The 16,436-nt window shown below is 39.6% G+C and overlaps 2 protein-coding genes across 3 annotated transcripts; both read right to left on the bottom strand.

Annotated features, from left to right (window-relative positions):
• Positions 1–1,390: 1,390 nt before the first annotated feature.
• On the bottom strand, positions 1,391–1,966 carry LOC308115528 (transmembrane protein 275-like; the record flags this gene model as incomplete). The annotated part of the gene is made up of 1 exon (XM_080473085.1): positions 1,391–1,966. One exon carries the CDS (start codon positions 1,964–1,966, stop codon positions 1,391–1,393), a length of 576 nt encoding a protein of 191 aa, XP_080329211.1.
• A 4,181-nt stretch (positions 1,967–6,147) lies between these two features.
• On the bottom strand, positions 6,148–11,142 carry mob3c (MOB kinase activator 3C). 2 transcript variants are annotated; one of them, XM_080473526.1, is made up of 5 exons: positions 10,870–11,142; positions 10,399–10,595; positions 8,238–8,848; positions 7,298–7,500; positions 6,148–6,496 (listed from the first exon to the last, which is right to left on the bottom strand). In XM_080473526.1, exons 3-5 carry the CDS (start codon positions 8,653–8,655, stop codon positions 6,467–6,469), a joined length of 651 nt encoding a protein of 216 aa, XP_080329652.1. In that variant the 5' UTR covers positions 8,656–8,848; positions 10,399–10,595; positions 10,870–11,142; the 3' UTR covers positions 6,148–6,466. The 2 variants fall into 2 exon arrangements, with proteins under 2 accessions (XP_080329652.1, XP_080329651.1); XM_080473525.1 differs by lacking the exon at positions 10,870–11,142 and having other exon boundaries at positions 10,399–10,812.
• Positions 11,143–16,436: the final 5,294 nt, after the last annotated feature.

Genomic DNA, 16,436 nt, shown 5'->3' with positions numbered 1-16,436 from the left:
TTTTTGTGTGTGTGTGTACACAAGCAACACGTTTTTTTTGTTTCTACATATAAAGACACTCGTAAATCATAGTGTTTATTTATAAACATTAACATGTGCCCTTCCATATATATACTGACATATATAAAAACTAAAAAAGAAAAAAACACAACATAATATGTTACTGAATTGTTGTACCAGTCAAAGCCACTTACTGCCACCGATGCCATCAGTTAAAAAAAAAGTAATATCAGCAATTTTGATCTTAGTGAAAGTAGTGGCTTTTTATACGACCACAAAAACAACTTTTATGACTCACATGAACCTGGGTGCACAAACTTAATGTTCTTATCCAAAATGAATGTGAGGAGTACTAAACACAGTCAATCAGTAGGACATGATTATAAGACCATTTGAATCAACAACACCTGCACAGACACTTGACTTGAGGCTACTATCTCCTTTTCTGATTTCGTTTGAGGAAATCAAATGCAGAAATTCACCGAGCATCTTTGTGTCACTGGATCTTGATCCTAACACAGGTCACAGTCACATTACCAGCTACTGCAGCTGGTGTGAGACACTAAAAATAAAACAATAACAGCTATGTTAGTGCATATGTTGAAAGCCCATGCTGAAATGTACACACAAACACAGAAAATTGCCATTATTAACTAAACCTGTTTCTCCACGTTTAAAGAGACATGCACTAACCACTGTCAATCCTCAACGCATGAAGACAGGATGTGGCCCACATTTCCCCCTTAACTCTTCAAGCTCACATCATTCGGGTCACGCCAAGTAGTTTCTACATTTTGGAAAAATGGTTAGCTTCAATTTTTCCAAGAACAAAACAGCCTATTCTGTGCTAGTCAGATGATTCAATATTAAATAATTGGCAAATCTTTATATATATATATATATATAGTCTACAACTGACTATTAACCTTGTTGTTTTGCTTGTTCTATCATTTTATTTTATCTGTATCAAACTTCTGAATTCATTCAGTTATATATTGTGTGTTGAATAGAAAAAATGATAACGTTATCTCCTATATTATTAAGTTGCGTAATTTCTTCTAAAGAATTAAAACAAACAAACAAAAAACATCATCCTTATAAAAGCTGACCATCAGACTGACCCTCTTCCTGTGACTCCTGCCAACACTGAGTTATCTTATCGGCTCTTTTCCTTCTGTTCGTGACAAGGTCATGTATGTCTATGAACAAAGGAATAAACAATACAACCTCTTGTAATAATGAACAAGATATCATCAGAAAGGTTTTTGCACAAATTTAAGTAGAAAGTCTGAAGCCATTTATGGGACAATTTTGTGGTGAATTCCATACTTAAACTTCCTCAACATTTCTGCCATTCAAAGAGCGATAAATTCACCCATCAAAGTCCAAGTTACGTAGTGAGCGTGCTCTGGTCAGACAGCGTCTGGTCAGAGGTCAGACTGGGTTTAACTTCAGGGATGCTCATTTCAGATATCTCTGATACATACAGTCCGTTCTGGCAAGGTGAGGCGGCGGCGGCGTCCCCTCGGCTGGAGTTAGATTTCTGAGAAGTGCTCGGGGAGTTCGTGGGGCTGAGCTGAACGGCCGTCGTGTCCTGAAGCGTATGTTCACTTGTCTCCATCTCGAAAGCTGCTGTCCCCATCCGCATCAGCCCCCACTTCTCACGTCCTTTGGCCTTGTTCGCCATGTTGGCTGGATGTCTCCTGCTGACCACGCAGCACGCCATGAAGAAAGACAATGCCACTAACAGGAGGAGTGGTCCGATGACGATGGGAGGGTTGCCCGTGGGGATCAAGGTGCCAAAGGCGAAAGCTCCCACCAGGGTGATGTTGATGCCAGCGAGCATGATGCACAGCCCGCAGGCGCAGCACAGGGCGGGGGAGGGAAGGCTTTGGTGCTGGAGGGCACGCTGCTCGGGGATCTTTTTGGGAGCACATGCTCGGGGGGTTTTCTCAGGTAGCACCATGTCTCAGTGACGCTCAGAGAGGTTGCTGATCAGACTAATGATTGATCACTTCAGGGAAAGATGATAATGACGAACCAAAAGAAGAGACAGAAAAAGTGAGATCTTTTAGAAAATGAGCAGGATTTCTTGAGATTCTATTTTTTTTTTTTCTTCAGGAAATTGTTTGTCAATGGTTTTGGAATAATGGTGTACTTACTAACATAAGTCATTGAACATATTGGCTCTGGTGGAACATTGTATAAACAAATTTTCGTTTTCCATCAATTGAAAATCGAGATGCTTATTACAGTTCTAAAGCTACATACTGTAGTCTTTTGAAATGTTCTTTATTTGTTTTATTACACCTGGATCAGAGTAACTGTATTTCTGAATTGTAGTCTGCTTTTCTAGCAGATAGGAATACCTATCTATCTATCTATCTATCTATCTATCTATCTATCTATCTATCTATCTATCTATCTATCTATCTATCTATCTATCTATCTATCTATCTATCTATCTATCTATCTATCTATCTATCCATCCATCTATCTATCTATCTATCTATCTATCTATCTGACCTGAACACTTAACAAGTTTCATACGCAAACTGGTTTTGAACAGCACGAGACGACAGCGTGTACGCTACAGATTGCAATACTACTACTACAAAACGTCAGTGATTCACAATTCACGAAGTGACTGACCACTTACGCACGCAAGAAAAGAAAACCAAAAGGAAGAAAAAAATAAAACTTAAAACCTTTTGTCATAAATCTTTGGTCTCACTTACCTGAATCAGAGCCATAACTTCAGTGTTTCGCTGTCGGTGTGTTCCCTCCGTCCATCGTAGCGCAACAAGAGCAGCAGATCTGAGCGGTCCTTCATGCAGGTGGACGGAGTGAGCCGCTGCTGCGCTGCCGCGTCATGACCACTGGGGGCGCAGTCACAGCATCCAATCACACCACATCTATGAGATGACTGAGTTTTACTTGTGTGCCCTGAATCAATCAACTATGTTTAAAGTGTTGTTGTTGTTGTATTTGTTTTTATTTGAACAATGTTAAAACAGCTTGTAGTTTTGTTAAATATCATTTTATTTGTTTATATTTTGCCCGTCACGAACAGTTCCCACATACTGTGTATCTACAAGATGTCTCTTCTGATTTCCTAAATCCAGGATTTAGGAAGGACACGTCATACACAGGCATATGTCAGTGGGTTTATCACACCCTCCTACTCTCCCTCTGTCATCTACAGCCTTCACGCTACACAAAAGCAAAGTTCCTGAATGAAAACACCTTAATTCAAACACATTTTTTCGAATGTAATTGGCATATTATAAAAGCAAATAGCTATCTGATGGATGATCTTCGCAAAAAACAAAGAACGATAGTTCATTTGAAATTATATAACAGATTAGGCAGAGATAATGTGATGTGTTTAAATTTTTTAGCTCATTAAAATATGCTATGGGTGAGAGCTTTATGCATAAGGCCCTGTAAAAGCTTTAGCAAATTTTCAGCGAGACATCATAGTTGCTACCATAATTGGAGCTCTTTTGAAGCCATTACAAGGTAATGGAAAGGGTGTGGGGTGGGGAGGGGGTCGCAAGCAGTTGTTCCCTAATGTGTGAGCATTCACTGTCAACCAGCCTATGTAGACTCCCAGTCTAACAGGAATGGGGTGTCCATGGCAACAGTGGGAAATAAGGGGTCATTTCAGAAGGAAGCGCATGAAGTCAAGTAAAAGTAAGGGCTATAAAACTAAGAACTTGACATTAGGAATCTAATTCAAAAACACCGACTGAACCTGATATGCTGTATGTTTCGGGGTAGAATCGGTCGTCCAATAACCGGAGGGTTGGCGGTTCGAATCCCACTCTATCAAACAGTCATTGTCGTTGTGTCCTTGGGCAAGGCACTTTACCCACATTTGCCTTGTATGAATGGTGCATGAATGTTGGTGGTGCAAAATGGCAGCCACTCCTCTGTCAGCATGCCCCAGGGCAGCTGTGGCTACAACGTAGCTTACCATCACTGGTGGGACTGATGTGAATGAATAATGGTTTCTGTACGCGCTTTGAGTCAGTGTGAAAAAAGTGCTCTATAAATCCAAGCCGTTATTATTATGTTTCTTAAAGCACTGAATTCAATAAGCTAAATCCCAAAACTTGACAAAGTGAAAAATCTAAAAAAACACAAAAGGAGATTTAAAAACATTTTAAATCTCCTTTTGTGTTTTAAAAACATTTTCATTTTGCTGTGTGTAGAGAAGAAAATAGTTCTTCAGCTGTTTTGATGAGATTTCAGCTAGTAGAAGACATAACTCAACTACATCTGCAAGGCTCAAGGTTAAGTTTGTTTGATACAAGTACTTTAAAGAGGATAAGACTAATCAAACACCAATGTGAGTCGCTTGTATTTCACACAAAACACGGAAGGCATGAAGGAAATTGTGCTGGTCCTTCAGGCTTTGGGGTCACCTGACTCAGGTTCAGGTCCTTTCGGGGAATGGGTATTTCTCTTTGCGTGTCTGAGGATGAGTTTGGATTTGGCAGGTGGACGAAGCCTCATGTGGTTGGTTAAAGGCGTTGGCTTCGGCTGTCATCTCTGTCAGGTTGTCAAGGCTGTTTCTTGTTCAAGGAAGGAGGCAGAATTTTATATGGAAGATCTGAACACAGAATATCTCTCACTCCATTAATGAATCTGCTCTATTTCCCAAAATGCTTGATTTCAACAACACATCTAAGGGTAAAAAAAAAACAAAAAATAAATGTCAATTGTTCTTTTGTGTCATGTTGGCCCATCTACCATATGTCTATTCAAATATAGCAAGCCCACTGACTGCTCTTATAAGAATCTTTCACTTAAATTTCAATAGTTGTGTCATTATGGTAGGGAAGCCATCCCACCCGCAGGAAGGTTCTTAATCGGTGCGATGTGATCTGGGTGACAGTGCTCAGACTGCCACCCCCGCGACCCGGAAACGGATAAGCGGAAGAAAATGAATGGATGGATGGATGGATGGTACGGAAATCCCATTTCAATTCTGATCATGTACATTTTAACACACAGGACTTAAAAATGTGTGCTACACAGGGCTGCACTACAGACTTAAATGTATCCCTCCTTCAACACACATTTTAATTAATGTGTCAACATGGAGCTCATGGAGAACCTGACGACATGCTACTCATTACACAACGTAGGATCTTGTAAAAACTATACAGGACTGTGGCTTTACAGCTGATGTAGAGATACGTTTGCTCCTTGAACTCATTCATTTGGGATCTATTCTGAGATGCTGTTAATCTACAGCTTCTGAAACTGGTAACTCTCCATCCATCCGTCCATTTTTTTTCCCAGTCAGTCCATATGTGGTTGCGATGGCAGTACAGCAAGCGAAGAAGCCAGACACATAATCTCTTCAGCGAGTCCTGGGCTGACCCCGGGGCCTCCTCCTAGTTGGACGTGCCTGGTAGACCTCTAAAGGGAGGCGACCAAAAACCACCTCAACTGACTGCTCTTAGTGTGGCGGGGCAGCGGCTCGACTTTGCATCTCTCCCAGATGGCTGAGCTCTTCACTCTATCACCAAGAGTGACGCCTCCACCCTGTGGAGAAAACTCATTTTGGCCACTTGTATCCATAATCTCATTCTTTCAGTCATGAGCCAAAGTTCATGATCATAGGTGAGGGTGGGGATGCGGACCGACCGGTAAACAGAGAGCTTTGCTTCACCTCAACAGTCCGTTACAGTGACTGCATTACTGCAGCCGCCTGTCCGAATCTGTAGCCGATCTCACGATCCCTCCTCCCATCACTAATGAATAAGACCCCGAGATACTTGAAAAACTTAAAAAAAAATAAAAAATAAAAAATGCATGTTTACCTGAAACCAATACATTAAAACTACTTAGCATTTGTTTTGAGGATCAAGCCTGAAACAGACATTGTTACTATTTAAAATACCTTATTATTATTGCCAAAGGTTTGAGTACTTCTTTACTTGTTGCAGTCTATTTCCGCAGGAACGCCTTAATTGTTAAGCATCGCCTCACTTCTGGTGCAACGTCCACGAGGAATGTGACGGTAGATATGATTCAGTGGCATAGCCCGGATTTCTATGTCCCGAGAACTTATTTAAACTTATGAAAATACATTATATATATATTCTCCCAGTCACCAAGATACACCAAAGATCGTGCATATCAAAATCTTTAAAGAGATCAGGAAGACGTACATTAAAAAGAGAGCAGAAAATAAATGAGTACACATCTTTTTGAAATATCAAAAATCAACACAAAAACATCCATAATGGCATCACAGCATCATATTGTCAGGAAATGAAAGCTTCTGTGAAGGTACAACACCACCATTTGAAAGTGTGTGTCAGTTAGTTTGTTCAACAAAACGCAAATGTCCTTGAAACTTGTTTGTCTTGATCGTTTCAATGTTGATGTCTTCTCACGGGGCTCAGATAATGTCAGAATGTAAACTCCTTTGTCCATGTGGGTTTCTTCAATTGCATATTTTCTCTGTCATCGCTTTCTGCAGGAAAAGAAAAAAAAAAAAAAAAAAAAAGAGACATGATATTTAGTAGGAGGCAGCACCATGACATGCTGGTGCATTTTCAATATTAGGAACAATATTTACTCAAATGGAAATAAAGCCATTGCTCCTCTACAAATAACAAAAAGAATTGCATTGCGTCGCAAAGATGTAAAAACAAGAGATTCCGCTAAAAAGATTGATTTTCTCGGTGGTGCGGTCACAAAAAGGACTCGTCCCCGTTTCACTTTGCGATACAAATGAAACGTGCTTTGTGATGATGATAACTGAGGCCTTTTGTTAATGCTTGGAGCACCGTTTTCCATCTGCTCCTATGTGAGAGAGGTCCTTTTGTTGGAAAATTGCAACAGCTATACAAGTTCCCTCGTTAGGTTTGCTGCTTCGATCCAAATTATTTTTATCAATGCAAGTTTCTTTTATACTGGGAAAACTGAAGGCGAGAATCTAATGTTAAATCCATTCCCAGTGTTATATAAAGATTACATTATCTTAAAGAAAGCAAAAGTCACATATCGATCTCTCATTGTGTGACAAAACCATCTATTTAGCTTAGTTTGTATGTGCACTAACATGAAATAAAAAATAAAGATAAAATCAACTTTCAGCTGAAATATAAATCCATTGAAGATGCACACAGCAAGCAAACAGATTATTTGCTACGCTGACAGTTGTGAGAGTGATGCTGACAGCCATCCCATTAGAAAGCATTCATCCCGTTCTTTGTTTATTCACGCTCGCTCAATTCACACCCATATATCTGAGGTGGCATTGACGTCTCACCAGGGGCTCCAGCTCGGAGTGATCAATGAGGCTGAACTCTGAGATGAAGTAGTAGTAGTGCTTGTAGCAGGTATTGATGTGGGCCTCTGCCCCCATACTGCAGATGCTGTCAAAGTGATGGATGTAAACATGGACAAACACCCTGAAGAGGCGGCTCAGGATCTTCTTGCACACTTGCTGGAAGTTCTTGGGGAAAGGTACGCCTGAATTGAAGAAAAAAAAAAAACAACAACAACAACTGGATTGGACCCAAGATAAAGCAGCGATCTTGTCTAGATTTGAGAACCAATATGTCACTGATACAGCAATACTATACAAGTAATGGAGTTTCTCTTGGAAAACAATGACCTTGCAGTCAAAGGAGGTAACTCCAAATTGAACTTCCTTTTGGTATTGCTTTGATAAATTTGCACATAAAATGAAAACAGTTGTAATTTTAACTTAAAGGAATAGCACATATAATTTTATTTTGAAAACTAACTTTGACTCCCTTGTATCTTATATTGTTTTAAAGGCCCTTTGAACGAGAGCCTGGCACACAAAAGACATTTTCACTTCAGCAAAATTTTGAGTTCTCACCTCATATGACCTGCAGATCTCATCAATACGAAAGTGAAAGTCAAACATTGAAAACATACTGAACTGTTTTGTAGTGGTAAACACACTGTTTGGCATCAGTGTTTTGGCATCAGTAATGAGCTCATTTCTTCTAAATGATCTATGACGCTGTGATGAAACAACACCACTGTCACCTATTGAGTTTCCCCTAAATGTCAGCCTGATTGTCTAATTAACCTGACTGAACTTAATCCTCACATTTGAGAGCCTCGTGGAGGCTCTGAAGCAGCACAACACTACTCGGGCAACCCCCATTCGTGTGCTCGGTAACACACTCAGTAACAGCCAGACAGATTCATTTGTAGACTCCTCACACACACACCTACTCTGGTGGGGAAGATGTCCTCGTTGTTGATGAGCGACTCTATCCAGTCCATCAACAGATTCATGTATTTGAGAGCAGGCAGCTTGGTGGGCCTCTTGTAGTCGTCGCCGTCCTGCCACCTGTACTCGTACCTCAGTCCTCCAGACATGATGGGACACGTGCGCTCTGTGCAGTACTCGCTCACTGTTCCATAAATCAGGTTGATCCTGTTAAAGAAATCCACCACATGAACAGCAAGCCAGTCGTTGAGGTTCTCTCCCTCGGGCAACTGAACCACTTTCCTGAGGTCCAAGCCCGACTTGAGTGAGGCCTGAGCCTTTTTGTAGAGTTCAAAACGCTGCGTACCAGGCTCAAACCGCTTCCTTGGTCTGAAGGTTTTGTCTTTGCTGAACACTTGTCCGAGACACAACGCCATCGACTCAGTCGTTTCCCCCGTGATAAGGGGAGACTACGCACTCCAGAATGATAATTAGGTTTGACGGCGGTGAAGTGGGAACCTTTGAGGTCGATCAAGGCTTTGTTTAGCTCCAAAGATCAGGTCACGGAAGGTCGGGGATCAGTCATGAAAAGCCTGCGGTGAGCTCTCGTTTTGAGTTTGTTTGATGCCTCTGTGAATGAGAGAGAAACAAGAGTTTGCTGGTTATTATTTCTCGTTAATCCAATTTAATATTTGGTTACTTTCGCCCAAATTATAAAGGATATCGCTACAACACCACAAAGGCTATTGTCAGATTGTTTACAAAAAGCTTTGCCAAAGCTTAATTAGTAAAAAAAACCACAAAAGCCAGATGTTCAAAAGAACTGTGTCATTACGGTGACTCATATAACGTAGCTTTTTACCGTGCACTATCGTTGTGTAATACAACTCAAAGTGATTTCTGTAACTCTTATGAATGACTCATGATACCCTCAAACGAATGACAAACGTGTCCTCCTTGCCTTCACGGCACTTGTGTGTCCAAACGACTGTATCACCAGATTTTCTAGCAGCAACCATCAATAAAATCAGCAGCAGCATCATGCGGCCGTAGTGAACGTCAGGCCACGACAGTCAAGCTTAATTGAGAAAATGAATGGCATGCTGTGGCGCATTGAGATTAAACCGTCCTGAAGAGCACTGCAGGAGAAAATGTCCACAGTGAAAATGTCTTAGGATCAGGGACTTGCAGCGGCACCCAGTGACAGAAAGACATTTCATCAAACGTGACAGCTGATGGAAATCTGACTGCCGGGCTACTTGTGTAGGTTTGCTGCATATTCCCAGACTTCCACAGAATTTTATTCATTTCATCGTTTTACTGTTTTGGTGGCAGAAAAGATTCTTGCATATGTTGCCTCCTCAAGCGTAATGGTCCAGTCACATTCAAGTGACAGTGGTTGCAACATGATACTATATCCGCATTTGTGTCTCCCGTTCCATTTTGAACTGCAGCTCTCATCATTTCCTGTCTCTCATGAGAATTGAATTTGCAGAAGTGTCTGTGTCTTTGTGATCATCATTACTCAAATATAAGACAAAAACACGGGTACGATTATTCTGTGAACTTCTGCTGATGCTCTCACTCTTCTCCAAATGTCAGCCCACAGATTTCACACATGTCAAACTTTGACTTGATGGAGTTCTACTACGTGTAATTTAAGTTTAATTCTTCCATCTAGCAGCTTCAACAGTGAGCCTGATCAGTTGGAAATTCACAACGGGGAAGCTTGAATACGTGGTCATGAGACAGCTATTGTACGTGTGTGTCCATAACAAAAGGGCTTCCGAGGAAGACTCACTGTTTGGCTCAAGTGACACGATTTAATGACTTCTTTTTTTTTTTTTTTTTTTTTTTTTTTTTAAATGTGACAGCATGTAGAATCCTGTGACTTTGTGGCGGACTACTTTGTGCCTCCCTGCATGCCTTAACAGAGCCAACTTGAAGCAAGTCTGATCACGTACTGACACTGACAGACCCATAAAGCATAGTTGACACATTTTAATAAAATCTCTGACAAAAAGTCCAAACAGTGAGTGAAATAGAAAATAGTAACTCATGGAGATAAGGGGGGGGGGTTAAACAAGCTGGGGACAGTACCCAGGAAAACAAAGGAGGAGTCTTCAAGAGATCATTCACAGAAAGAGATTACAGAATGGAAAAAGCTTTCTGCACTGTACCCTTCTGAAATCCTGCAGCGGAGCGTCTGGAATGTGGAGGGGAGTTGTGGGACGTTTAGGGAAGAACCGCACGACCAGCCGCCTCAACTTTAAACCCTGTGGAGGTGGAGATCGGCTCCAGCTCCAGCTCCAGCTGCTCGGCCGACTCCCTTTGTGCTGAGAACGAAACTCGACTGAGAGGCTCGAACTTCACGGAGCTGCACAGTGAAAAGAGAAAAAAGTTATTTGGCTTCTCTTCCTGTGGATGATGTCACATCCTGACTTTGTCTGGGCTCTACACTGTGTGTGTGTGTGTGTGTGTGTGTGTGTGTGTGTGTGTGTGTGTGTGTGTGTGTGTGTGTGTGTGTGTGTGTGTGTGTGTGTGTGTGTGTGTGTGTGTGTGTGTGTGTGTGTGTGTGTGTGTGTGTGTGTGTGGGCGGTCTATGAATTGTAAGAGAAGAAGAAGGGTTGTGTGGAAAAAAAAGACCTTACTCAAGCTTGACTATACCCTCCCTCTTTTCCATTTTCCTTCTTCTTTCCAGCCCATGTGCCCCTCTGCTCTGTAGCCCAGCCCTCTGGTGAAGGTCTTGATGAAAACGAGAGAGAGAGAGAGAGAGAGAGAGAGAGAGAGAGAGAGAGAGAGAGAGAGAGAGAGAGAGAGAGAGAGAGAGAGAGAGAGAGAGAGAGAGAGAGAGAGAGAGAGGGAGGAATGATCCCACAAACATTTCTGGATGTGTTGGCAGGCAGTCCACAAAGCACATTTTTCTGTGAAGACACAAAAAACATATCATTTACATTCTTGGCCTTTTAAATATCTTGTTACTGAGTTTAAAACATGCCATTTAAAAGAAATATGGCTTCTTGTCTGGATATCCACTCGCAACGTTGACATTTTCAGTCCCATCATGAAGAAATAAGGCATGAATAAGGCATGCCTGTTTGAAGCTATTGGATACCTTGTGGCCTCTACCGCCTGTTATCAGGAGAGCAATGAATGTTTCCTTTGTTTTGATGTGAACGGGCCCACAGAGGTGAACCAGCTGCTTCTGTGCTGAACAACAACGCCCAACCTGCCACAAGAAAGGGTCTAGACGTTTTGCAAAATGAATCCTATCAAATAATAGAGTATATAAAAACAGGATGAGTGAATTCCTTAAGTGTCAAATTGCCGTGGTTTGATACCTCATGAAGAATCACTCAAGCCAACCTTGGTAATGGAATTAAAAACAAAAAACATAAAGTACATACTCTAGTTATCTGACTTCTTACTAAAGGCAAACCTAAACAGAAAGTGCATGAAAAATATCGAATTTGCAGTAACACAATACATCCACTAGGAGTCACCCTGACTATTGGAAACCTTTATGACACTGCAGTCGGGCAGACGTTGAATTCTCAGCGAGAATAATACTGTACACTTCAGAAAAATTCAAAACAGAGATCTAATTATTGATTGTGGCTCCGGTGAGTGTTTTGTTTCATTCACCCAAATACAGACAGGAGAGTCTCAGAAGAGTTTATGAGCTTGTACCTCATTTTGACTGAGACGTCAGCAACACAACTAAGGACATGTGTGACACAGCTGGAGTAAACTGTATTAATAAATAGGCTGTTGCGACCTATTAGGTTCACGGGTCAGTAAAATGAGTTGATATAAAGAGAGCATTCTTGAGAGGGACAGTCTTTCCAAAATAAATATGCACACAGATTATGTTTTCAAAATAAGAAATAAAAACTTACAAACAAATTTAAAGTGACTGAGGAAAGATAGAAAATGGTCCTGTGGTCAGAAATAAAACCACAGTGTGTCCTATAGACTAAAGAATAAATAAAGTGTGGGATCATCCAGCTAGATAACAATTTGGTAGACAGCTCCCAGCAACCCTCTGATGCAGAAATTGTGAAAGCTTTGATCAAGATGGTTTTTCTGAGGTGTTTTTATTATTATCGGGACATGAAAAAACTTTTTCTCCTCCCAAATACTTATTTGTTCACATAGTTACAGAAACATCCACTCCAGTGTACTATATGCACCAGAGCATTCAACAATTAACATTATGAACTTTCTGTAAAAATTAATAACTGATTTACTATTTTTTTGTAAATATAAAAAAGGCCCCACTTGTTTCTTTTTATGCGTTTGGAAACATTTTAACAATTTTTTTTTTAGACATTTCAACACTGTATATTTGTATAGACCTACAATGTTTAAGCCTGAAAAAGAAACCAATGACATTCATTCCTGTGATTCCTACACGTAAGTGGGTCAAACCATCTCCAACAGGAGAAACATTGTGAGTTTCCACAATTCTTTAAGGATGCAGGACTGGCATTGCCATATACTTCTACAAGCATGTTGTTTTCATTGACAAAAACTGACATTTTAGTCTCAGCGTCACTGAACACTTCTATGTTCATCACATCTAGGCTGCATGAAAGTGTGAAAAACACCTAAAATGTATATTTTAAATGAACATCTTAGAAAAAATACCAGTCATACAAACAACAACAGTCACAAGAAACATTGAAGTGATTACAGGACTCCTGTTTGAAATATACTGGGTTATGCATGATGTCTACTTCAGTGGACACCTGGTTAATTGTAATTTTCTAAATAGAATTTTTTCCCCTTTTACCTCTGGGGTTCTTCAAGGTTAGAAGGATTGACATGGAATACCAGCAGTGTTCGGCAGGGGTGCTGTTGTCTCTCGGCCAACTTGGATTTAGAGGAAATATACTTGCAGTTACACCAACTGTCCACTGAAAAGACCACATCGGAGTAGGGCAGCAGAGAGCACTCTCGAGGCAGATCTGCAGTTCCACCATGGAAACTATTGTCTTTCAGAGAAAATTACTTTTTAGGAGCTGTCCACTGTCGTGACTGCTATTCACCTGAGTGAAAAATGGAATTTGGCAGCCCTCGTTTCTGTCAGCAACTTATACATCTGAAAAGCCAACATCGATGGAGTGAAGTATGTAGAAGTTAAACAACAATATCTGCTTTTGTCTAGTCAATGTTTGTATATATATATATATATATATATATATATATATATATATTAGCAAGACTTAATACATTCAAGTCAATCCCAACAAAACGAAATCACAGTACAAGAGTCCAGATGCTGAAAAAGGCCTGTCAGCATTTTAACCAATAGAAAATATTTGGGACATGATAAAACAAACAAACAAACAAAAAAACAGGACTGTTGAGCAGAATCAAACAATAATGGAAAATTAATTTACCAAAACTTCAGCAACTTCAGCCTTCTCACTTCACAGAAAATGATGGACTGTTGCTAAAATGGTAAATGTGGGCATGTATCAAAGTTGTTTTAGATGAGTTGACACTATCAATTTTAATACAAACCATTGATATATGTACATATCATGAAATGTTCAAATATCTTCCTCACAACAGGTTATATGTTATAGTTGTAGACAATTTAAACATTTGACAATTACTTGAATGTAAATACTGTAATCAACTTTTAACTAGCCAAATGTTAACAGTTGAAATAAGCTTGTTAGTTTCATTGACTGTCTCAGTTAAACATATTAGTTATTATTTTTTGGTCAAAATGACATCTAGTAGGTACATTTGATCGAAAAGAAACTGTACCGCTGATTTATAAGTTATGTAAATAGAATTAAGAAAACATTTTGAGAAGTGGTGCAATTTTCTAAAATGTTGGGATCAGAGGTCGGCAGTTTACATCATTTTGGGATTTAAAATTTTCAAGTAACACATCATGGGGCTGATGTGTAATGTGTTGTTCTCGATGAGACCGTTTTTCAGCACATCGGGTCAAATTTAAAGACTTCACGTTGTAAAGATTCAGTCATTATAAAACTTTGTTCAACTCCATCAAAAACATCAACGCTAATGGATTTGTTAACCCACAAGGTAAATGAATAATTGAAAAATCATTTTCAATGTGATGATTAACATAACAAATGCAGGGCCATTCCAAAACTTTCAATGGTGACATGCACAGTAAATATTGGGTGAGTCACTGAGGAACACATGCAAGATAGATATTTTTTTCTGCTGCCCTTTGCTCTAGTTCTTCTTTGAATGGGATTGCCATCACTCAGAAATGTGACACTATCGGAAGTGGAACCAGTTAGGCCTTTATTTTCATGTTGTCACTCAGGATGCCATCCATCACCAAAACAAGACCAGATTACCCAGAGACAGGCCCATTTTCTTCTCTCAGACACCTCTAACTCCACTCAACTGAGCTCTCTTCTCTCTTAACAACAGAAAAAAGTGTCATAATTAGAGCTTTTATGTTTAATAACAACTTAACCTGCTAACATCTGTGTCAGAAGCAAAGTTCTCTGCCACACGTGAGGCTCAGGTGATTGTGCAATAATAATGAGAATAATATTATTATTATTAGTAGTAGTAGTAGTAGTAGTAGTAGTATTATTAGTATTATTATTATTATATTGTATACAGTTTCTTCATGGTATCTTTAATTGAATAAAAAGGAAGACTTTGGTAAGTTTTCTAAAGTGATGCACGGGAAAGCTTCTTCTTTGTAAATATCAGTTTGAGTAAATGTGAAACTATAGAACACAGACCAAAATGTATACATATTTTAAAGGAGTAATATCTGTTTTGGCATTCAGACCAATTTCACTATGTTTCTTTTGAGCAATTTATTGGTTGTTATTTTCGGTTATGTGAGAGATAGCTACTGCAAATAAGTCACACGACGGGTTTAGAATAAGTGCTCTCTGGTTAAAAAGGTCACCATAATGCCCCAGGTACACAGAGAGCCTTGTAATTAAAGCAACACATAGAAGGGAAGTTCTTCACAAGTAGATAATTTATGCCACCCCCCCCCCCCCCCCCCCCACAAAGAAAGTGTGAGAAATATTGTGCTACAACCTTGCTACAGGCTCATTGCAGAATTCTAATTCCCTTAAGAGTTTCGCCATTAACGCTGAAATATCTGTCCAGAGCTGAGCCTCCAAGAAAGACTTTTTCTTTTCTTTGGATTCAAAATGTACTACCTAAACGGTCAAACACACACCAAACCTTAGGAACGGTTCATGGAGCCTGAATGTTGATGTTTGACGGACGTGTACAAGCAGAGCTTTATCTTTTCTAAACATCTTCTATTGAATATAAACTCTTCTGTGTAAATTGTTGAACATATTTAGTGGTGAACCAGTCAGGTTGATATATAAACATTGAAACAAAATAAGGAGTTTATGCTGGTTGGTTGGTTTCTCTACTATACCATTAAGCATATGAATCTGATTTGTTTTAGTGTCACAATTTCTGTTTAATGTCATATTTTCTAATAAAACACACTTGTCGCCACCTTACTTACATCTTTGGGTCCTGCTATAACGTCACATGATGTGAGTGTCCAACAAAAAGTAATCTATTGAGAGAGATTTAATCAACTGAACATTAGAATAGAAGCTCTCTGGCTTGTGGTTTATTGTTTACAGTGTGATCCTGCTTACTCCCATAATCAATGTCCAGGGTTGGAAGGGTTACTTTGAAAATGGAATCTGTTCCAATCACAAGTTACCTGTTGAAACATTTAATCAGCAACTTACTGTAAGTTTGCACAAAATTAAAGCAATGTACTGGATTTCTTTTAGTCGCGTTTGGATTACTTCAATGTCAAACATGTCAAGAAAGACATTAGAGTAAAGGAGATTTGTCCCTTCAGTCTATTTATTTCAAGCAGTATTTCACTTGGGCAGACTAAGACTGAAGACCCAAAGCAATCTTAAGAATAATTCTGTAATCCTGCGAAGTAACACTCTTTTAAATAAGAATACCAGTAACAAGATTACACAATTTTTCACTGTTATGTAACGGAATACATTACATTGTGTCGTAAAGGTACAACGCCGTTACATGTAATCCGTTTCTTCCCAAGCCTGTTAATATTAAATGCACGAGTCAAGTGTAAGTATACCAGGATGTTGTGCTTTCTCATGATTTTCTCAAAATCTAGAAATTCGACACAAGCAGCAACTTTCTCACAGCTTCGCCCAACTTTCTTTTTATTCCTATATTTTTTTCA

The sequence above is a fragment of the Lipophrys pholis genome, assembly GCF_963383615.2.
Source record: "Lipophrys pholis genome assembly, chromosome: 10".
In the NCBI taxonomy this organism is placed as follows: domain Eukaryota; kingdom Metazoa; phylum Chordata; class Actinopteri; order Blenniiformes; family Blenniidae; genus Lipophrys; species Lipophrys pholis.
This window is presented reverse-complemented; position numbering and strand designations above follow the sequence as displayed.

Excerpts from the sequence above, each read along its gene's own strand:
- mob3c (XM_080473526.1), bottom strand. The coding sequence starts at position 8,655 with ATGGCGTTGTGTCTCGGACAAGTGTTCAGCAAAGACAAAACCTTCAGA. Across the intron at positions 7,501-8,237 it reads CATCTTCCCCACCAGAGTAG|GCGTACCTTTCCCCAAGAAC; the intron begins GTGTGTGTGTGA and ends TCTTCAATTCAG. Across the intron at positions 6,497-7,297 it reads ACTCCGAGCTGGAGCCCCTG|AAAGCGATGACAGAGAAAAT; the intron begins GTGAGACGTCAA and ends CTTTTCCTGCAG.